Source organism: Diaphorina citri, unplaced genomic scaffold, assembly GCF_000475195.1.
Source record: "Diaphorina citri unplaced genomic scaffold, Diaci psyllid genome assembly version 1.1 scaffold1890, whole genome shotgun sequence".
NCBI classification, from domain to species: Eukaryota; Metazoa; Arthropoda; class Insecta; order Hemiptera; family Psyllidae; genus Diaphorina; species Diaphorina citri.
In genome coordinates this window covers 16,885-35,489 of record NW_007379316.1, presented here as the reverse complement: position 1 = coordinate 35,489, position 18,605 = coordinate 16,885, and the positions used below count along the sequence as shown (strand labels likewise).

The following is an 18,605-nucleotide window of genomic DNA, read 5'->3' as shown; positions in this document are numbered from 1 at the left end:
ACACCTTTGTATGATTTGTAATTTTGTATGAAAAATGTATCATATTATGCCAGAGTTGCGTAGGTTAACTTCTGAACTATTATTTTATTGCATTCCAAGTTCAGCTACTTGTACAGTGTACACCTTTGTATGATTTGTAATTTTGTATGAAAAATGTTATGCCAGAGTTGCGTAGGTTAATGGCAGCAGATTTATTTTGGCTTAGAATTTATTATTCACATGATAGCAGCTTAGTGACGGCTACTCGCAAAGTGGATAGACCATTATTTCAATAGTGTTTTAAATTGATTTTTATATTTTTAACTTGTTTATTTATACCCTGATTTATTTTGGCTTAGAATTTATTATTCACATGATAGCAGCTTAGTGACGGCTACTCGCAAAGTGGATAGACCATTATTTCAATAGTGCTTTAAATTGATTTTTATATTTTTAACTTGTTTATTTATCCCCTACACATGATAGCAGCTTAGTGACGGCTACTCGCAAAGTGGATAGACCATTATTTCAATAGTGTTTTAAATTGATTTTTATATTTTTAACCTGTTTATTTATCCCTATCATTTTAATTTTCGACATATTTCCCTTAAAAGTCCAGCGCGTCTTCATCTCAACATATTTGGGAAAAGTTCTTTATCTGACTCTACTATTGGAATACAAACCCCATCAGCATGATGAACTACGAATCCCTCATGGGCAGGAGTGACTTCAAGGAGAGCTCTGTCCGTCAAGCATTCGTCCGCAAGGTGTACAGCATCCTCATGGTTCAACTCGCCATCACCACGGCCATCATAAGTCTCTTCCTCTTCAACCCTGACCTCAAGATGTTCGTCGTCTCCAACATGGGTTTCTTCTGGTTCATGAACCTCCTAGCGTTTGTCCTTCTCATGGCCATGGCTTGCTTCCAGGACCTCCGCCGCTCTTATCCTCTCAACTATGTCTTCCTCATGCTGTTCACCATCGTGCAAGGCATCACACTGGGTTCTGTCACGGTTGTGTTTCCGTTCAAGGCGGATTTTATCCTGAAGAAGGACAAGTTTAGGGGAGTCATGGGTATTATCATGAACATTTCTACTAACAGTTCTGTCACGGTTGTGTTTGATGCTGAGCAGATCCTGTACGCTGTGGCCATTACCTCTCTCATCTGCCTGGCCATCACCATCTTCTCCTTCCAAACCTCCGTGGATTTCACCGTCTGGGGAGGTTTCCTCTGCATCGCCGAGGAGAACGGAGAACGAGCGGAGTGAATGAAACAGGATGTATTGAAATGGGGAGTGAGAGAAATAGAGAGAAAAAGAAGAAGAAGAAGAAGAAGATGAAGAAGAAGAAGAAGAAGAAGATGAAGAAGAAGGAGAAGGAGAGAGTGAGAGAGAGAAATGTAGATACACATATGAGTGCAAGAAAAAAGGAATAAAAAGAGTTAGATGTATTGAATACAGGATGCATTGAAAAAGGATGAGGAAAAAGAAGAATAAAAAAGAGGAGAAGGAGAGAAAAGAAGAAGAATGATGGGAGGACAACACAAGTATGCCTTGTCACCTGAAGAGTACATCTTTGCTGCGTTGAATCTGTACGTGGATATTATTCAGATCTTCCTAAGTATTCTACAGATCATGTCGACTCAGGAATAAAGTGGAGCAAGTACGAGAGTGTCTCAGTTGTATTATTTCGACAGTCAGGGATCTTCTGTACAAACTTAGTTTTATTAAACAGACGTAGCTCGGAGCCTAATCGAAGTAACTTGGGGCCAAACTGATTAGGTACTTTGGGCGTAATCACTCTTCAATTCTGAGACGACCTTTGAAACTAACAGTCGGGCTAAACTAAAATTTATGAAAGAAATGGTTTTTATGATTTTATTGCTCAAGGCCGTCCTTGAATATCTAATGTAACGCGTCTATTTTTATACAGTCTATTATTATTGTAATGTCCATTTTACATTATTACATTTTCATGTAATGTGCACAGTTGTGGATGCTACATCCTTATATTTCATAAGAGATCATCATAATCTCATAATTTATATTTCATAATCATCTCATCTATCTGTCTTTAAAAGGAATTCCGAGATTTAAGAAGGTTCTCCCTTTCTTTTTTTTATTACATACAAAACACTTGGGGCTTTGTAGAACTTGGCCTTTTTCTAAAGAATTATGGAGGGTGTAAATTTCAGTTTCCGAGAAACGGAATAGCCTCTTTAGAAAGGGAAATCCCAGGCTTGTATGCTCCCTATTTAACATCCCCCAGCCAGACCAGGCTAGTCTACTCCCTGTTTAAAGTCCTCCCAGCCAGACCCCAACGGTTGACTCATGGTCCTATAGAAAATTTAGTAATTTCGGCACATCCACCAGCAGAGCAGAGTACCTAAATCAAATAATTTCATTTAAACAAAAGCAAAGGTTAAATTTAGATTGTGGTCTCATCGGCAATAATGAGTACATTTGACCCTTTGAGCCATCTCGTCGTTCCTGTGGTGTCAACTATGTATGTCACGGCGATTGAAATTCCCATTTGATTTGAATTTTGAATAGCAATATGGGCAATAAGCAGTATTAATTAGAGAAGAGTGAACCGCTTGAAGCGAAATATTTCACTAATCAGTGCTGAAAACAGTATAGCGAGTACAATACTGGTATGTAGGTAATACCTATCTTTTGAAAATTTAAATTGGAAATTGCTGAAACTGATACAAAGGCTTAGGAAGGTACCTACCTAAGTACCTATACATCATATACATAGATACCTACTAATAATGTATTATTTACATACCTATATGTATATACCTAGTATGGAATTGTATGTAGGTACCTAATACTTAGATTGCAATAGGTTTTTTTTTCTAATTCAAGTTATAGGTTGACATTCAACTCTAACATCTTCTTATTGAAAGAAAAGTGACTTTTTCTCGAGTCATAACGTCAAACGACACAAGCGTGAGATAGAAATTTTTTCTCGAGAAAGTTCAAAGACCCCCGAAATATTTTCTTTGGTGTCAATAAAATTTATTGTTATGGTAACGTGGGCCAAATATTGATGTCAGGTTTTTAAAAGCCAATTTAAGCCAGTCTAATTAGCGTGCGTCAGCTTTCTAAGCGCTAGGTCGTGGGTTCGATTACCGCCTGTGGTGTTTTTTTTTTATCCTAAACACATAAGGTTCGTTCTCGGAACAGCCAGCTTTCTCCTATCCTGTCTTCCATTCCTCTTCCCTTTCGGGACAATAAGACCTTGGCAGTTACAGTTCCCTCAATCAAAAAAGCCAATTTAGGTACAATAAACTATAAAGTAAAAGTGGGAATTTTCCAATGCAATTTTATTTCTATCCAGTACGTTACACATAATCTGTTGACAAGAGGATTTAATTTTATTAATGGAAAAAACTCGGACGGGCCGGGGCCGGGGCAGTAAAAGCATTTGCGGTGTGAAAATAGATAAAATCCGTGTGGTTTATTTTGTTCGAAACAATAGTTTTGAACAATAATAATTTAATCTATTGACTAATAAATAAAGTAAAAGTGCTTTATTTCAATATTTTCAATTAATACAGGGTTTCTCAACTGGACATGAACAGCGGACCAGTTTTGAATTTCATGAATGTCTGTACAACTAAGTTCGAGGTAAAGTTGTGATTGGCCTTTTTTTTTCTTTTGACAATTTTTTTCTGTGATACCTCCCCACATAGGTACCTACTAGAAATGTTGACAAATGATAAACTACTTCATATCTGGGTGCACATTATTGGTGCCAAAATTCTGACTTTAACTGCTAATTCCCATTTGTCGTCCAAACTTTCATCAACATTTTCAGGCCGATATTCGATCTTACTTCTCACACCCCATTTCTCAACAGCTAAATTTTCCGCATTAATCATTCGTTTCCCAACTAGTTTACCCAAGATCTCCTAGGTTGTTTCACAGATAAGGCATCACGTAGAATACATTACAGGCCGCGTTTCCCAAACTTTCTCATTAATTTCCTCGGAGATAAATCACGTGACGTCTTCTCGCTCAAAACGAAAGTTTCCTCGAAATCTGAAACTTGTCGACTTAGTTTCCTGAAACACATACACAACCCTACACGGAAAGTTTTGCCAGAGTCGTGTTTACCGCGCCTACCCCATTAATCAAACCTGGTTTTTCCGAAAACTTTAGACTTTTCTTCGTCATGTTCTTCGTTTCCCGTTGTCATTTTGTAATGTTTTGTAAAATTTTATGTCATTTTGTACTTTTGTTGTCATTTTGTACTTTCATTCTGCGTTTACCCCCAACTTCGATACTTCTCCTACCAGTCCTACCACATCAAACGCTTTGTTGAGATCAAAATTTGTGACAAATAACCAATTAGTTTTCCCTCACTGTCTACTTGAATGGCGAATCTTCTAATATAGGTAAATATATCAGCCACATTTATGACAACTTTGTGTCCTGTATGATAGCAAAAATCTCTTGACTAATGTTTAAACTTACTTTCAAGCTGGATCTTAATATTTTTAAATCTTCATGTCCAAGAATGTTCACAGCAAAGCTTAGTAAAAACCTACAAACTACAAAGTTTGTAATGCAAACATTAGAATCTTACACTTCCGCCGTTTGTAATGTTTTGTAAAATTTTATGTCATTTTGTACTTTTGTTGTCATTTTGTACTTTTATTCTGCGTTTACCCCCACTTCGATACTTCTCCTACCAGTCCTATCACATCAAACGCTTTGTTGAGATCAAATTTGTGACAAATAACCAATTAGTTTTCCCTCACTGTCTACTTGAATGGCGAATCTTCTAATATAGGTAAATATATCAGCAACATTTATGGCAACTTTGTGTCCTGTATGAAGTATGATAGCAAAAAACTCTTGACTAATGTTTATCGGAACGCCACCTTTATACTTCCGCCGCGTGCCGTCCAAATACACAAATAGTGACGTCCTTTCCTTATAGCAACCTTTAACCTAGTTTTCGCCCAGGGGAGGGGACAAATTCGTATCCAGCTTAGGAAGTTAATGGGGCCAGATGCGGTACTTAGCTCCCGTATTAAAAAAAAGGTTGGTACAAATTAAATTACGGAGCTTAAAAGCTTTAACTTACACAGTCATTTGAATGGCTTTAAATTGCACGGCAAGATAAGAGTACATATAAGAAGGGAAGGAGAAACTCTTTAACCGAGAGAGGGTTGTCCCAGTTCTGTTTGTTTTTAGCGTTTCGAATTTACCGCATTTCCAAACATTTCTCAAAGAGAGAGAGAAAAAAAAAAGAGAGAGAAAGAGAAAGAGAAAAGACATTAACTATATGTATGTTGCAAATGCTAAGGCAACCTATAGACGTTCCGGTATGCCTGACAGACAAGTGAACCGGAGCCGGTCTGTCAGGTGTACTGAGGGGTGTGTAGGGGTCTTCCGGTAGGTAGGTACACCATTGTGCGAGTTTGTTCACTCTTTCTCCTTCCCAAAAAAAAAAGAAACCGTTTGCACCAATCGTTTTGGAATTCACATGTCGTTTTCTCATCTCGTTTATTTATTCTTCATCACGTTCTTTTCTTCCCCGTGTGTGTTTCCCAATTTCTCCTTATGGAAAAACGAGGCTTTTTATTCACCGTGCGTTCCCATACAACAAGAACTAATAGTAGTATTAATATTAGTAGTCAGTAGGTACCTTTTCTAATAGTACATATATAGATACCTAACCAATGGCGTATTATCCATGAAAGCTACACTGATTTTTTTCTTTTTTTTTCTAAGTGATAAGTGGCCACAAGTTAGGGTCTATTGCTTAAGAAGTCTATTGCTTTTTTTTTTCCCGAGAGGTTTGATAGAGGGAACTGCTAAGGTCTTATCTTCCCGAAATCGAAAGAAGGAAGACGGGATAGGAGAAAGCCAGCCGTTCCGAGAACGAACATTTTCCGTTCGAACAAGCAGCCTAGCGCTTACAAGGTAGATGCGCTACCAGCAACCAAGCTACCTAGACTGAGAGGAATAACTTTACAATTGATTAAAATGATTCAGTACTGCTTTGGAAAACCCAAGCAGAGTCTACACTATGCTCGATCAATATCGTTAGTGTAAACGCTGCTTAGTAAATTGTTCAGGAAAGAGAGTAAATCTTGCACGTTGATGTTGTTGTATGGAAACAAATAACGTGGAGCGAATAGGAGAGAGAGAGAAATCCGTGAGCACAATTTAAACATTATGGAGAAAACAGAAAACTAGGAGAATAGGTTGAGAAATCTGGGAGGTTGAGAAAACTGGAGGAATGGGAGAGAAATTTGGAAGATGGGCGAGAGAATTGAGAGTAAAGAGTGCAGAGGGAGAGAATGAAGATAAGAGAGGAAGAAAAAAACAGAGGAAAAAAGAAGCAGTTACACATACATATGAGTGTGAGAAAAGGAGAACGGAGAACGAGCGGAGTGAATGAAACAGGATGTATTGAAATGGGGAGTGAGAGAAATAGAGAGAAAAAGAAGAAGATGAAGAAGAAGGAGGAGGAGAGAGTGAGAGAGAGAAATGTAGATACACATATGAGTGCAAGAAGAGGAGAACGGAGAACGAGCGGAGTGAATGAAACAGGATGTATTGAAATGGGGAGTGAGAGAAATAGAGAGAAAAAGAAGAAGAAGAAGGAGAGGAGGAGAGAGTGAGAGAGAGAAATGTAGATACACATATGAGTGCAAGAAAAAAGGAATAAAAAGAGTTAGATGTAGGTATTGAATACAGGATGCATTGAAAAGGGATGAGGAAAAAGAAGAATAAAAAAGAGGAGGAGGAGGAGGAGAGAAAAGAAGAAGAAAAAGAAAGACAAGTAGGTACATAGTTATATCGTTAAAGTAGGAAATAGGATGTATTAAAAAAAAAAAGAGTGAGAGAAAATACAAAAGAGAGAGAGAGAAAGGGGGGGAGGAAGAGGGTATTATACGATAAATTCCCACCCAAATATGTACCTACCTAATATAAAGCTACAAACATAATGGCATATAGTATACATAATTACCACACACCATTTTATTTTTTTTCGAGTGACACCCACCCACCACACACACCCATCACACACACGCCACACACCCATCACACACACCACACATCCATCACACTACCTATGTAGCATGCACCTACCTAATATATGGCTACAAACATAATGGCATATAGTATACATATACCATTTACCATATAGCAAAGTTTATAAAAAGGCTATTTTCTCTTTCTCTCACGTCAAGAAGAAAGGAATAAAAAGAGTTAGATGTATTGAATACAGGATGCATTGAAAAAGGATGAGGAAAAAGAAGAATAAAAAAGAGGAGGAGAAGGAGAAGGAGAGAAAAGAAGAAGACAAAGAAAGACAAGTAGGTACATAGTTATATCGTTAAAGTAGGAAATAGGATGTATTGAAAAAAAGAGTGAGAGGAAATACAAAAGAGAGAGAGAGAAAGAGGGAGGGGGGGGGAAGAGGGTATTATACGATAAATTCCCACGCAAATAATTATGTACCTACTAGTGGTTGACCCGCCCTTTGTACGGGACCACCACACAGACACACACCACCCCCACACACCACACCCACACCCACACACCCATCACACACACGCCACACACCCATCACACACACCACACATCCATCATTACACACACCCATCACACACACACACCACACACCCATCACACTACCTATGTAGCATGTACCTACCTAATATATGGCTATACAAACATAATGGCATATAGTATACATATAGATAAAATTCCATACCTCAGCTGGGATTGAACCCACGCCCTCCTGTTTACCAGGCGAGCGCCTTGACCACTACACCACCGAGGTAGGTCAGAAAACAGCGTAGTGTAGAATAGGACATTGTCTGCCAGTTTGTTACTTATTTTTCTGACTAGCTAATACTGACTGCCTGCTAGTCTGCTATGTAGGTGCTTATTTTGCTAATACTGACTATACTAGTAACCAGTAAGTGTTTTGGACCTCTAGTAGGCGCCTTCTTAATTGATCTTAATTATGAAAGATCTCTCTGTATGACTGAGACCCCTCAGTATTACTGGGTCTCCTTCCATGTTATTAGCTTAATACAAGATGTCTTCTTTGAATAAACTTGTAAATAACAACTCTCTCTCTCTTTCTCTCTCTCTCTGTATCTTTCTCTCTATCCTTCTTTCTCTCTCTCTCTATCAATATTTATCTAAAGCATTTCCTAAGAAAAGGCAATAATCCCAGGGATTATCTTGACTAACCCATTGAATAGCATGTACCCATTATGCTTGTTAGTTGTTAGGGTTAACTTATTTTATTCATGAAAAGTAAAGTTGTGGTAGACTTGTCACATCCACCAATAGAACTTGGTCTTGTAAAATATTCCCTGTCTTGTAAAATTGTTTCATTCACTAAACGGTTGTCAAATCCTCAGTGAATTTAAAATGGTAAATTGAACACTTCCACCAATAATGTGCGTATTACTATTCCTGTGATTCTCATGTTTGAATCAATTTTATTAATAATAATAATAGTGATTAATAATAGTGCTTATATACTACGATAGGACTGAAAAGTCCCTTTACTCCAGCAGTAGGCTACTACTATTATTGTGATCAAATTCTCAAATTATATTGAGGATTGAATTCCATACCGCGGCCGGAATTGAATCCACGCCCTCCTGTTTATTCCACCAATAATGTGCGTATTACTATTCCTGTGGTTCTCATGTTTGAATCAATTTTATTATTGTGTCTTGTTACCAAGCTCGAGTAGACGTTGTAAATTTTCAAGTTAATCAATCTGTCAATCAAATTATCAAATCGTGAATTTAGTTGCGTTAAAGCATAACCTTTTCACAACTATAGTGGATATCATAGCATTACTAAGTGCCCCCTTTGCAATCCATTTCCATATTTCAATAATATTTTTACTCTGCTAATGCCCCCTCTTATCCGTGTCTGAGTGTGCTTTCCACTTAGAAGATTTTCTTCAATTGGTTTACGCCTCCCCGTTTGCTTTCGAAAAATAAAGAGGTCAGAAAAAAAGGGTTGTTAGGGATAATTTATGGGCATTAAACATAGGAAGGAAGCAAATACAATGAAGGTATAACTATGTTTAGCCTTCTGGGATAGGAAGATAGGACTGAAAGAGTTCCTTTATTCCCATTAATCGTCCCATTATTTTTGCCTGTATTTTTGTCTTGTCTTGTATTTTTGCAATTTTATGGATTGGAGTAAGTCCGTGAGCCTCTCTGATTCCCAAGTCTACAGTAGCATTGTTACCTCTATGTTATTTTGGGATGTCGCTTTTTAGGATTTTCCGCAAATTTAGGTGATTTACCTACTAGTCCTCTCAATGTCAAGATAAAGTCCTCTCAATGTCAACTTCATTTTTTCGGTTACTTTGTGAAGATCCACCTTTCCCTCCTCGGCGTACTTTATGAGAATAGCTTCCAAAAAAGTACTTTAAGTCTTTGGCAACTTTAGATACTTCAATACTCATAGAAGACAATATCAGTACAATTTTACAATGTGGAGGTACACCATTTGAAGAATCTAAGAAGTTTTTTTTTCCACTGAATTCCTTGGATGGTTAACTCTTCAAGCGTTTTACTTCTCATCGTTGGTGTTCGCTGCTTAAACGGTCAATTCGTTGAATACGTTGCCTAGTTCACTTTTTACATCGTACGTACAATTCCTCATACATACCATTTTTTTTTCTATGTTACTTTTCTCATAGCATTATTTTTCTTTCCTCCATGGAGAATTAAAACAACATTTATACTTTTATAGCCATCAGAACCTGACGTATGTTTTTCCCTAGCAACCTCCCCTCTTCTGGAAATTTCTCCTCACGCCTTCCCCTCAATTTCCCTCTCCCTCCTCCACTTTCTTCATATCCATTTCACTTTTGACAGGCTTTCTCCCTCACACTTTGCCATGGAAAAAAAATTGGATATGACAGCTAACTTACTCACAATTGGGCATGAAAGTTCCATTAGGAATTAGTATCTTGATTGGAGAAAAGTTTATCCTTCAAACTCCGTCTGGAGAGTTGAGTGAATACTCCCGTTGTTTTTAGTATTGAGGTTCACACAAAAACTCCGCTTTGCTTAATATTTAGATATTACATAAGCAAATTTTTTGATTTGTTTGATTTGAACAAAAAAAGGTTTGATAGAGGCAACTGTAACAACGGAGATTTTGTCAGCTGTCTATCAGCTCCAGCCCTAGGCTGATCAGCTGACCACTTTTGGGCTGACATATTGGTTACAACATTTATAAGCTGATGTTGGATTTTTCACAACTTTTTACGTAGGAATCGACCTTTTATTCATAATTTTTACCCAACTGCAACTGCTCCATTATTGAGAAAAAAAGCTACTTACTTATAGAGACTAAAAAAATGCTAAGGGGACAACATTTATAAGCTGATGTCCTTCGTACTCAAGCTTTGCAAATTCTTTAGAAAGGGAAATCCCAGGCTTGTATGCTCCCTATTTAACATCCCCCAGCCAGACCAGGCTAGTCTACTCCCTGTTTAAAGTCCTCCCAGCCAGACCCCAACGGTTGACTCATGGTCCTATAGAAAATTTAGTAATTTCGGCACATCCACCAGCAGAGCAGAGTACCTAAATCAAATAATTTCATTTAAACAAAAGCAAAGGTTAAATTTAGATTGTGGTCTCATCGGCAATAATGAGTACATTTGACCCTTTGAGCCATCTCGTCGTTCCTGTGGTGTCAACTATGTATGTCACGGCGATTGAAATTCCCATTTGATTTGAATTTTGAATAGCAATATGGGCAATAAGCAGTATTAATTAGAGAAGAGTGAACCGCTTGAAGCGAAATATTTCACTAATCAGTGCTGAAAACAGTATAGCGAGTACAATACTGGTATGTAGGTAATACCTATCTTTTGAAAATTTAAATTGGAAATTGCTGAAACTGATACAAAGGCTTAGGAAGGTACCTACCTAAGTACCTATACATCATATACATAGATACCTACTAATAATGTATTATTTACATACCTATATGTATATACCTAGTATGGAATTGTATGTAGGTACCTAATACTTAGATTGCAATAGGTTTTTTTTTCTAATTCAAGTTATAGGTTGACATTCAACTCTAACATCTTCTTATTGAAAGAAAAGTGACTTTTTCTCGAGTCATAACGTCAAACGACACAAGCGTGAGATAGAAATTTTTTCTCGAGAAAGTTCAAAGACCCCCGAAATATTTTCTTTGGTGTCAATAAAATTTATTGTTATGGTAACGTGGGCCAAATATTGATGTCAGGTTTTTAAAAGCCAATTTAAGCCAGTCTAATTAGCGTGCGTCAGCTTTCTAAGCGCTAGGTCGTGGGTTCGATTACCGCCTGTGGTGTTTTTTTTATCCTAAACACATAAGCTTCGTTCTCGGAACAGCCAGCTTTCTCCTATCCTGTCTTCCATTCCTCTTCCCTTTCGGGACAATAAGACCTTGGCAGTTACAGTTCCCTCAATCAAAAAAGCCAATTTAGGGTTCTGTCACGGTTGTGTTTGATGCTGAGCAGATCCTGTACGCTGTGGCCATTACCTCTCTCATCTGCCTGGCCATCACCATCTTCTCATTCCAAACCTCCGTGGATTTCACCGTCTGGGGAGGTTTCCTCTGCATCGCCACCCTTGTTATGTTCCTCTTCAGTCTCGTTGTCATTTTCTTCCCCTCCAAGACACTCGTGTTCCTCATGGGCTGTGCAGGAGCTGTCCTGTTCTCCCTATATCTTCTGTATGACACTCAGCTCATGATGGGAGGACAACACAAGTATGCCTTGTCACCTGAAGAGTACATTTTTGCTGCGTTGAATCTGTACGTGGATATCATTCAGATCTTCCTAAGTATTCTGCAGATCATGTCGACTCAGGAATAAAGTGGAGCAAGTACGAGAGTGTCTCAATTGTATCATTTCGACAGTCAGGGATGTTCTGTACAAACTTAGTTTTATTAAACAGACGTAGCTCGGAGCTTAATCGAAGTAACTTGGGTTGATGGGAGGACAACACAAGTATGCCTTGTCACCTGAAGAGTACATCTTTGCTGCGTTGAATCTGTACGTGGATATTATTCAGATCTTTCTAAGTATTCTACAGATCATGTCGACTCAGGAATAAAGTGGAGCTAGTACGAGAGTGTCTCAGTTGTATCATTTCGACAGTCAGGGATGTTCTGTAAAAACTTGGTTTTATTAAACAGACGTAGCTCGGAGCTTAATCGAAGTAAAATGGAGCCAAACTGATTACTTTGGGCGTAATCACTCTTCAATTCTGAGATGACCTTTGAAACTAACAGTCGGGCTAAACTAAAATTTATGAAAGAAATAGTTTTTATTATTTTATTGCTCAAGGCTGTCCTTGAATATATACTGATTACTTTGGGCGTAATCACTCTTCAATTCTGAGATGACCTTTGAAACTAACAGTCGGGCTAAACTAAAATTTATGAAAGAAATGGTTTTTATCATTTTATTGCTCAAGGCTGTCCCTTAATATCTAATGTAACGCGTCCATTTTTATACAGCCTATTACTATTGTAATGTCCATTTTACATTATTACATTTTCATTGTAATGTGCACAGTTGTGGATGCTACATCCCTATATTTCATAAGAGATCATCATAATCTCATAATTTATATTTCATAATCATCTCATCTATCTGTCTTTAAAAGGAATTCCGAGATTTAAGAAGGTTCTCCCTAAAGACTCTGTCTTCAGAAATGGAAGATAACTTCTCTTAGATAAGTTATAGCTATTAGAAACACAAGATAAATATCTCCCATGAGCAAAGGTCATCCCTGGCTTTAGAAGGATTTAAAAAGATGAAATAAAGTGAGATGATGTGAGAAGCAAAATAATACCCCGACTAGGAGAAGAATCAGAAAAGAAAAAGTAGAGAGATTAAACTGAGGGTGTGAGGAAACATGACTAACTGAAAGCATTCGTTCTAGTCATTGCTTTGAGAATAACCAGTGTGGTGTTGGAAATAACGCTGATAGATAGTACACCGTACAGTCACATACTGTGTCAAAGTGCCAGAGGTATGGGGTCAGAGTGTGTGATTATGGGGTAAGCCATAGACTCCATAGAGTATAGAGCTTTGACATCGATATTTCTGTTTGGTTTGGGTTTACACTCTACACGAGCATACCTATTTGGCCAATGTATGACTTCTGTGTTCAGTGACCTGTAGCTTTTTCCGCCACACACGTTCCCACTGTTTGGCAGACCTGTCAGTCGAAGCATAAGTGACTGGCCGGCCTTAGGTTAATCTTGAGAGAAATTCCGATTGTCTGACAGCCCTAGATCTGCCCGACAGTCGGAGTATGAGTGACTGATGGCCTCAGGTTCATCTTGAGAGAAATGGAGCAGGGACACCTGAGATTCTAATGAAATATTGACATTTTTAAACTCAGAAAAAAAGGCACCTCTCCCAAGAAGTTCAACATCATGAGTACCACAACTTGGACCTATCATCTTCCACCCTATAAAGACTCGAGGCGTTAAATACTAAGTCCGTCTGACGACTCTGGGGGCTTAGAAGAGAAGAAAAGAAATGGATGTCAGAAAATGGGAAGGGCAAAAGGAAGGAGGAGGAGGACAATGGGATGGGAAGATATGGGTGGAAAAATGGGGGCGAAGAGACGAGTGTGGGGTGTGAGGAAACATGACTAACTGAAAGCATTCGTTCTAGTCATTGCTTTGAGAATAACCAGTGTGGTGTTGGAAATAACGTTGATAGATAGTACACCGTACAGTCACATACTGTGTCAAAGTGCCAGAGGTATGACGAGAAGAATCAGAAAAGAAAAAGTAGAGAGATTAAACTGACGAGTGTGGGGTGTGAGGAAACATGACTAACTGAAAGCATTCGTTCTATAGTCATTGCTTTGAGAATAACCAGTGTGGTGTTGGAAATAACGCTGATAGATATTACACCGTACAGTCACATACTGTGTCAAAGTGCCAGAGGTATGACTGCTGGCTGGGGTCAGAGTGTGTGATTGTGGGGTATGCCATAGAGCTTTGACATCGATATTTCTGTTTGGTTTGGGTTTACAGTCTACAAGTCCATTTACCTTGGAGCATACCTACTTGGCCAATGTACATATATGACAGTGACCTGTCATAGCTTTTTCCGCCACACACTGTCTGACAGACCTAGATCTGTGAGTGACCGGCCTTAGGTTGCTCATGAGAGCCATGCACCAAGGAAAACTGAGATTCTAATACAGTATTGACATTTTTAAACTCAGAAAAAAGGCACCTCCCTCGGAGTTCAACATCTTGAGTACCACAACTTGGACCTTACATCTTCCACCCTATAAATACTCGAGGCGTTAAATACTAAGTCCGTCTGACGACTCTGGGGGCTTAGAAGAAAAGAAATGGATGTCAGAAAATGGGAAGGGCAGAAGGAAGGAGAAAAATGGGATGGGAAGAAGGGGAAAAGGAAGGGGGAGGAGAAGGAGGAGGACAATGGGATGGGAAGATATGGGAGGAAAAATGGGGGCGAAGGAAAAGTGGGACTATAATCCTGATTAAACAGAATGTAAACGTCGAGCATATCATGGAGATGACCTTTCAGCAAAGATCTTGCAGCACGAAGGCCTAGGCAAGATAAAATAAATGGAGAGACGGGAAAAGGGTTGCCAGTTAGCAGAGTGGTCCGTAACCTGAGGAAGGCAAAAACAAGGAAGAGCTATTTTTTTATTTATTTTTATTTTTTTTCGAGTGACCGACTGTGCAGTGCACTATGTCGGATTACACTTAGCAAGGACACACATATCAATACTGAGGTGATTGCAAGGTAAGTCACAAGGTTGCTTGATTGCATCATAAAGGACAAGGTAGTTGAAAGGATTGCTCCTTACACGTATTGCCCCAAGCCAAAGGTTCTTTTTCAACTTCTTCTCCTCCACCTCCTCCTTCGTCTTCTCATTTTTCGTCTACTTCTCCAAAAAGGCCACTTGAGACCGCCGAGGTTAAGAAACGCTGAGCTTGGCAAGAAGAATAGTGACGTCCTTTCCTTATAGCAACCTTTAACCTAGTTTTCGCCCAGGGGAGGGGACAAATTCGTATCCAGCTTAGGAAGTTAATTGGGCCAAATGCGGTACTTAGCTCCGTATTAAAAAAAAAGGTTGGTACAAATTAAATTACGGAGTTTAAAAGCTTTAACTTACACAGTCATTTGAATGGCTTTAAATTGCACGGCAAGATAAGAGTATAAGAAGGGAAGGAGAAACTCTTTAACCAAGAGAGGGTTGTCCCAGTTCTGTTTGTTTGTTTTTAGCGTTTCGAATTTACCGCATTTCCAAACATTTCTCAAAGAGAAAAAAAAAAGAGAGAGAAAGAGAAAAGACATTATCTATGTATGTTGCAAATGCTAAGGCAACCTATAGACGTTCCGGTATGCCTGACAAGTGAAGCGGCAAGCGGAGCCAGTCTGTCAGGTGTACCGAGGGGTGTGTAGGGGTCTTCCGGTAGGTACACCATTGTACGAGTTTGTTCACTCTTTCTCCTTCAAGGTGGAAAATAATATTCAGATGATAATGAAAGCAACATCGGTGGCCGATGAGGTATCACACTAAGCTTTATTCTGTATAAAACTCTTTAACCGAGAGAGGGTTGTCCCAGTTCTGTTTGTTTTTAGCGTTTCGAATTTACCGCATTTCCAAACATTTCTCAAAGAGAAAAAAAAAAGAGAAAGAGAAAAGACATTATCTATGTATGTTGTAAATGCTAAGGCAACCTATAGACGTTCCGGTATGCCTGACAAGTGAAGCGGCAAGCGGAGCCGGTCTGTCAGGTGTACTAAGGGGTGTGTAGGGGTCTTCCGGTAGGTACACCATTGTACGAGTTTGTTCACTCTTTCTCCTTCAGGTGGAAAATAATATTCAGATGATAATGAAAGCAACATCGGTGGCCGATGTGGTAGATATCACACTAAGCTTTATTCTGTGATATCCACAAAAAGTTGAGAAAATGATCTGCTTTAACACAAATAATTTCACGATACGATGCGATTTGATTGATTGATTTTGATATTGAAAGGATCTGTTCAAGAATGGCCGAAAGACAAATCGAGTTTTCAGAAGAAAACCATTTTCAGGATTTCACAAAAACTCGTGTAGGTATCTATGTGAATAATTGAGACATTAACATTTTTTCTTTTTTCGGACTTGCACTATACTCTGCATTAGGCAAGAGGTTTTAATCAAAAAGGGCCAAGTAGGATAAGTTCACCGGAGATAACTCTATCTAGAACTTTTTGGTACATCTGACAACCAAACCAGACCGTCTAAAGTGGGCCTTAGGAATACATAGCTACCGAAAAACAGCTCGTACATTATGCATTGTATACTTTGTAATGCGAACTTTTGCATTTTTTCGGTGTTCGCGGATTTCGCGATTATGTTCGCGGATTTCGCGATTATGTTCGCGGATTTGGCGATTTTGTTCGCGGATTTAGCTGACATTAACATTTTTTCTTTTTTCGGACTTGCACTATACTCTGCATTAGGCAAGAGGTTTTAATCAAAAAGGGCCAAGTAGGATAAGTTCACCGGAGATAACTCTATCTAGAACTTTTTGGTACATCTGACAACCAAACCAGACCGTCTAAAGTGGGCCTTAGGAATACATAGCTACCGAAAAACAGCTCGTACATTATGCATTGTATACTTTGTAATGCGAACTTTTGTATACTTTTTTTTCGGTACTTTTTTTCTTTCTTATTTACAATTCCCTAAACTACGCAAATAGAGAGAGAGAGAGAGAGAGAGAGAGAGAGAGAGAGAGAGAGAGAAAAAGGGAGAGAGAGAAATTGCGAATCTACATGGTAAAGATAAATAACCAAACTGTTCTCTTGAACTTAAACCATAATTTCGTTTCAAAAGCATTATTTCAACTTGGGGTATACATTTTGTATAGCATAATGGTAGAATAACAAGAATAAGAAAGTAGAAGAGGAGGGGAGGAAGAGGAGAAGAAAATTTTAAGAAGAGACGTTCTTCCTAGACTGAAGGGGAAGAGGGAGAAAGATAGAGGAGGGGAGGAAGAGGAGGGGAGGGAGAGGAGAAGAAAAATGGAGGGACGTTCTTCGTAGACTGAAGGGGAAGAGGGAGAAAGAAAGAGGAGGGGAGGGAGAGGAGAAGGAAAATGGAGGGACGTTCTTCGTAGACTGAAGGGGAAGAGGGAGAAAGAAAGAGGAGGGGAGGGAGAGGAGAAGGAAAATGGAAGAAGGAAGAGACGTTCTTCTTAGACTGATGCCTTGAAGTTCTGGGTTCGAATCTCAGTCGGGGCGAAAAAAACTTTTCCGTTCCCTATAGGTACCATTAATGTAAAAGAATGTGTTCTGAAGTTAGGCGAGGTACTTCAATAGGCAAAGAGAGAGAGAGAGAGAGAGAGAGAGAGAGAGAGAGAGAGAGAGAGAGAAAGGGAGAGAGAGAAATTGCGAATCTACATGGTAAAGATAAATAAGCAAACTGTTCTCTTGAACTTAAACTATACATTTCGTTTCAAAAGCATTATTTCAACTTGGGGTATACATTTTGTGTAGGTAGCATAATGGTAGAATAACAAGAATAAGAAAGTAGAAGAGGAGGGGAGGGAGAGGAGGGGAGGGAGAGGAGAAGGAAAATGGAAGAAAGAAGAGACGTTCTTCTTAGACTGCCTTGAAGTTCTGGGTTCGAATCACAGATGGGGCGAAAAAAACTTTTCCGTTCCCAGATGGGCATCATGAATGTATTAAATTATTAAAAAAACATGTCCTGAAGTTAGGCGAGGTACTTCAATTATTGAGAAAAAAAGCTACTTACTTATAGGGTCTAAAAAAATGCTAAAGGGTCAGCAAAAATACCAAGCTCATTAGAAGCTTAAAAACGTTAGCCTAGAAATACCTCCCTACCCCCTTTCGTGTTCAAAAGGAAAATTTACCACCGCCATAACATGGATTAAAATCTTTTTTTATTACATACAAAACACTTGGGGCTTTGTAGAACTTGGCCTTTTTCTAAAGAATTATGGAGGGTGTAAATTTCAGTTTCTGAGAAACGGAATAGCCTTTTTTTTTGTTGAGAATAATATTATGGTAGGTATGTCTCGTATTTCAGTTCTGAGAATCAGCAGAGGGATTACTGTTTGGCTGATGTTTATAATCCTGGTTTTATTTTCAATTTAAAATTACTTAGATTGGTAGGTGGATGTGTTTTGTTTAGGGCGAATGAAAAAATTCCACTTGATCTTTTTTATTTAAATTATATTTTCAATTTATATGTTAAAACAGGTAGGCATCAATATCTATGTAGGTACCTATTGTTCTTTTTTTTCCTCAGAAGGTGAAAAAAAAGATGTAGAGAGCAAGCGTGTGTGAGGGGGAGAGAGAGTGAGAGGGAGGGTTGGACGGATGGAGAGAGAGAGAGAAGGAAATAAAGAATGGATAATATTATGAACAGAATTCCCAGTGGCGTCTCGACATCATTTCGAATTCCCTCCGTCTCCTCTTCCTTTCCCCTCTTTACATTTCTCTCCCTCTCCCCTTTTCCCATTTCCCTCCCTCCTCAACCCCTCACTCTCCTCTCTTCCCCCCTCCTCCTCCCTCTTCCC

At 38.8% G+C, this 18,605-nt stretch overlaps 1 protein-coding gene across 2 annotated transcripts; it reads left to right on the top strand.

The window, feature by feature from the left end:
- The first annotated feature begins 473 nt into the window (after positions 1–473).
- On the top strand, positions 474–12,127 carry LOC103517561 (protein lifeguard 1-like). Of its 2 annotated transcripts, XM_026829607.1 has the most exons (4): positions 474–982; positions 1,082–1,203; positions 11,609–11,758; positions 12,000–12,127. In XM_026829607.1, exons 1-4 carry the CDS (start codon positions 672–674, stop codon positions 12,113–12,115), a joined length of 699 nt encoding a protein of 232 aa, XP_026685408.1. In that variant the 5' UTR covers positions 474–671; the 3' UTR covers positions 12,116–12,127. The 2 variants fall into 2 exon arrangements, with proteins under 2 accessions (XP_026685408.1, XP_026685407.1); XM_026829606.1 differs by lacking the exon at positions 12,000–12,127 and having other exon boundaries at positions 11,609–11,883.
- The last annotated feature ends 6,478 nt before the right edge of the window (positions 12,128–18,605 follow it).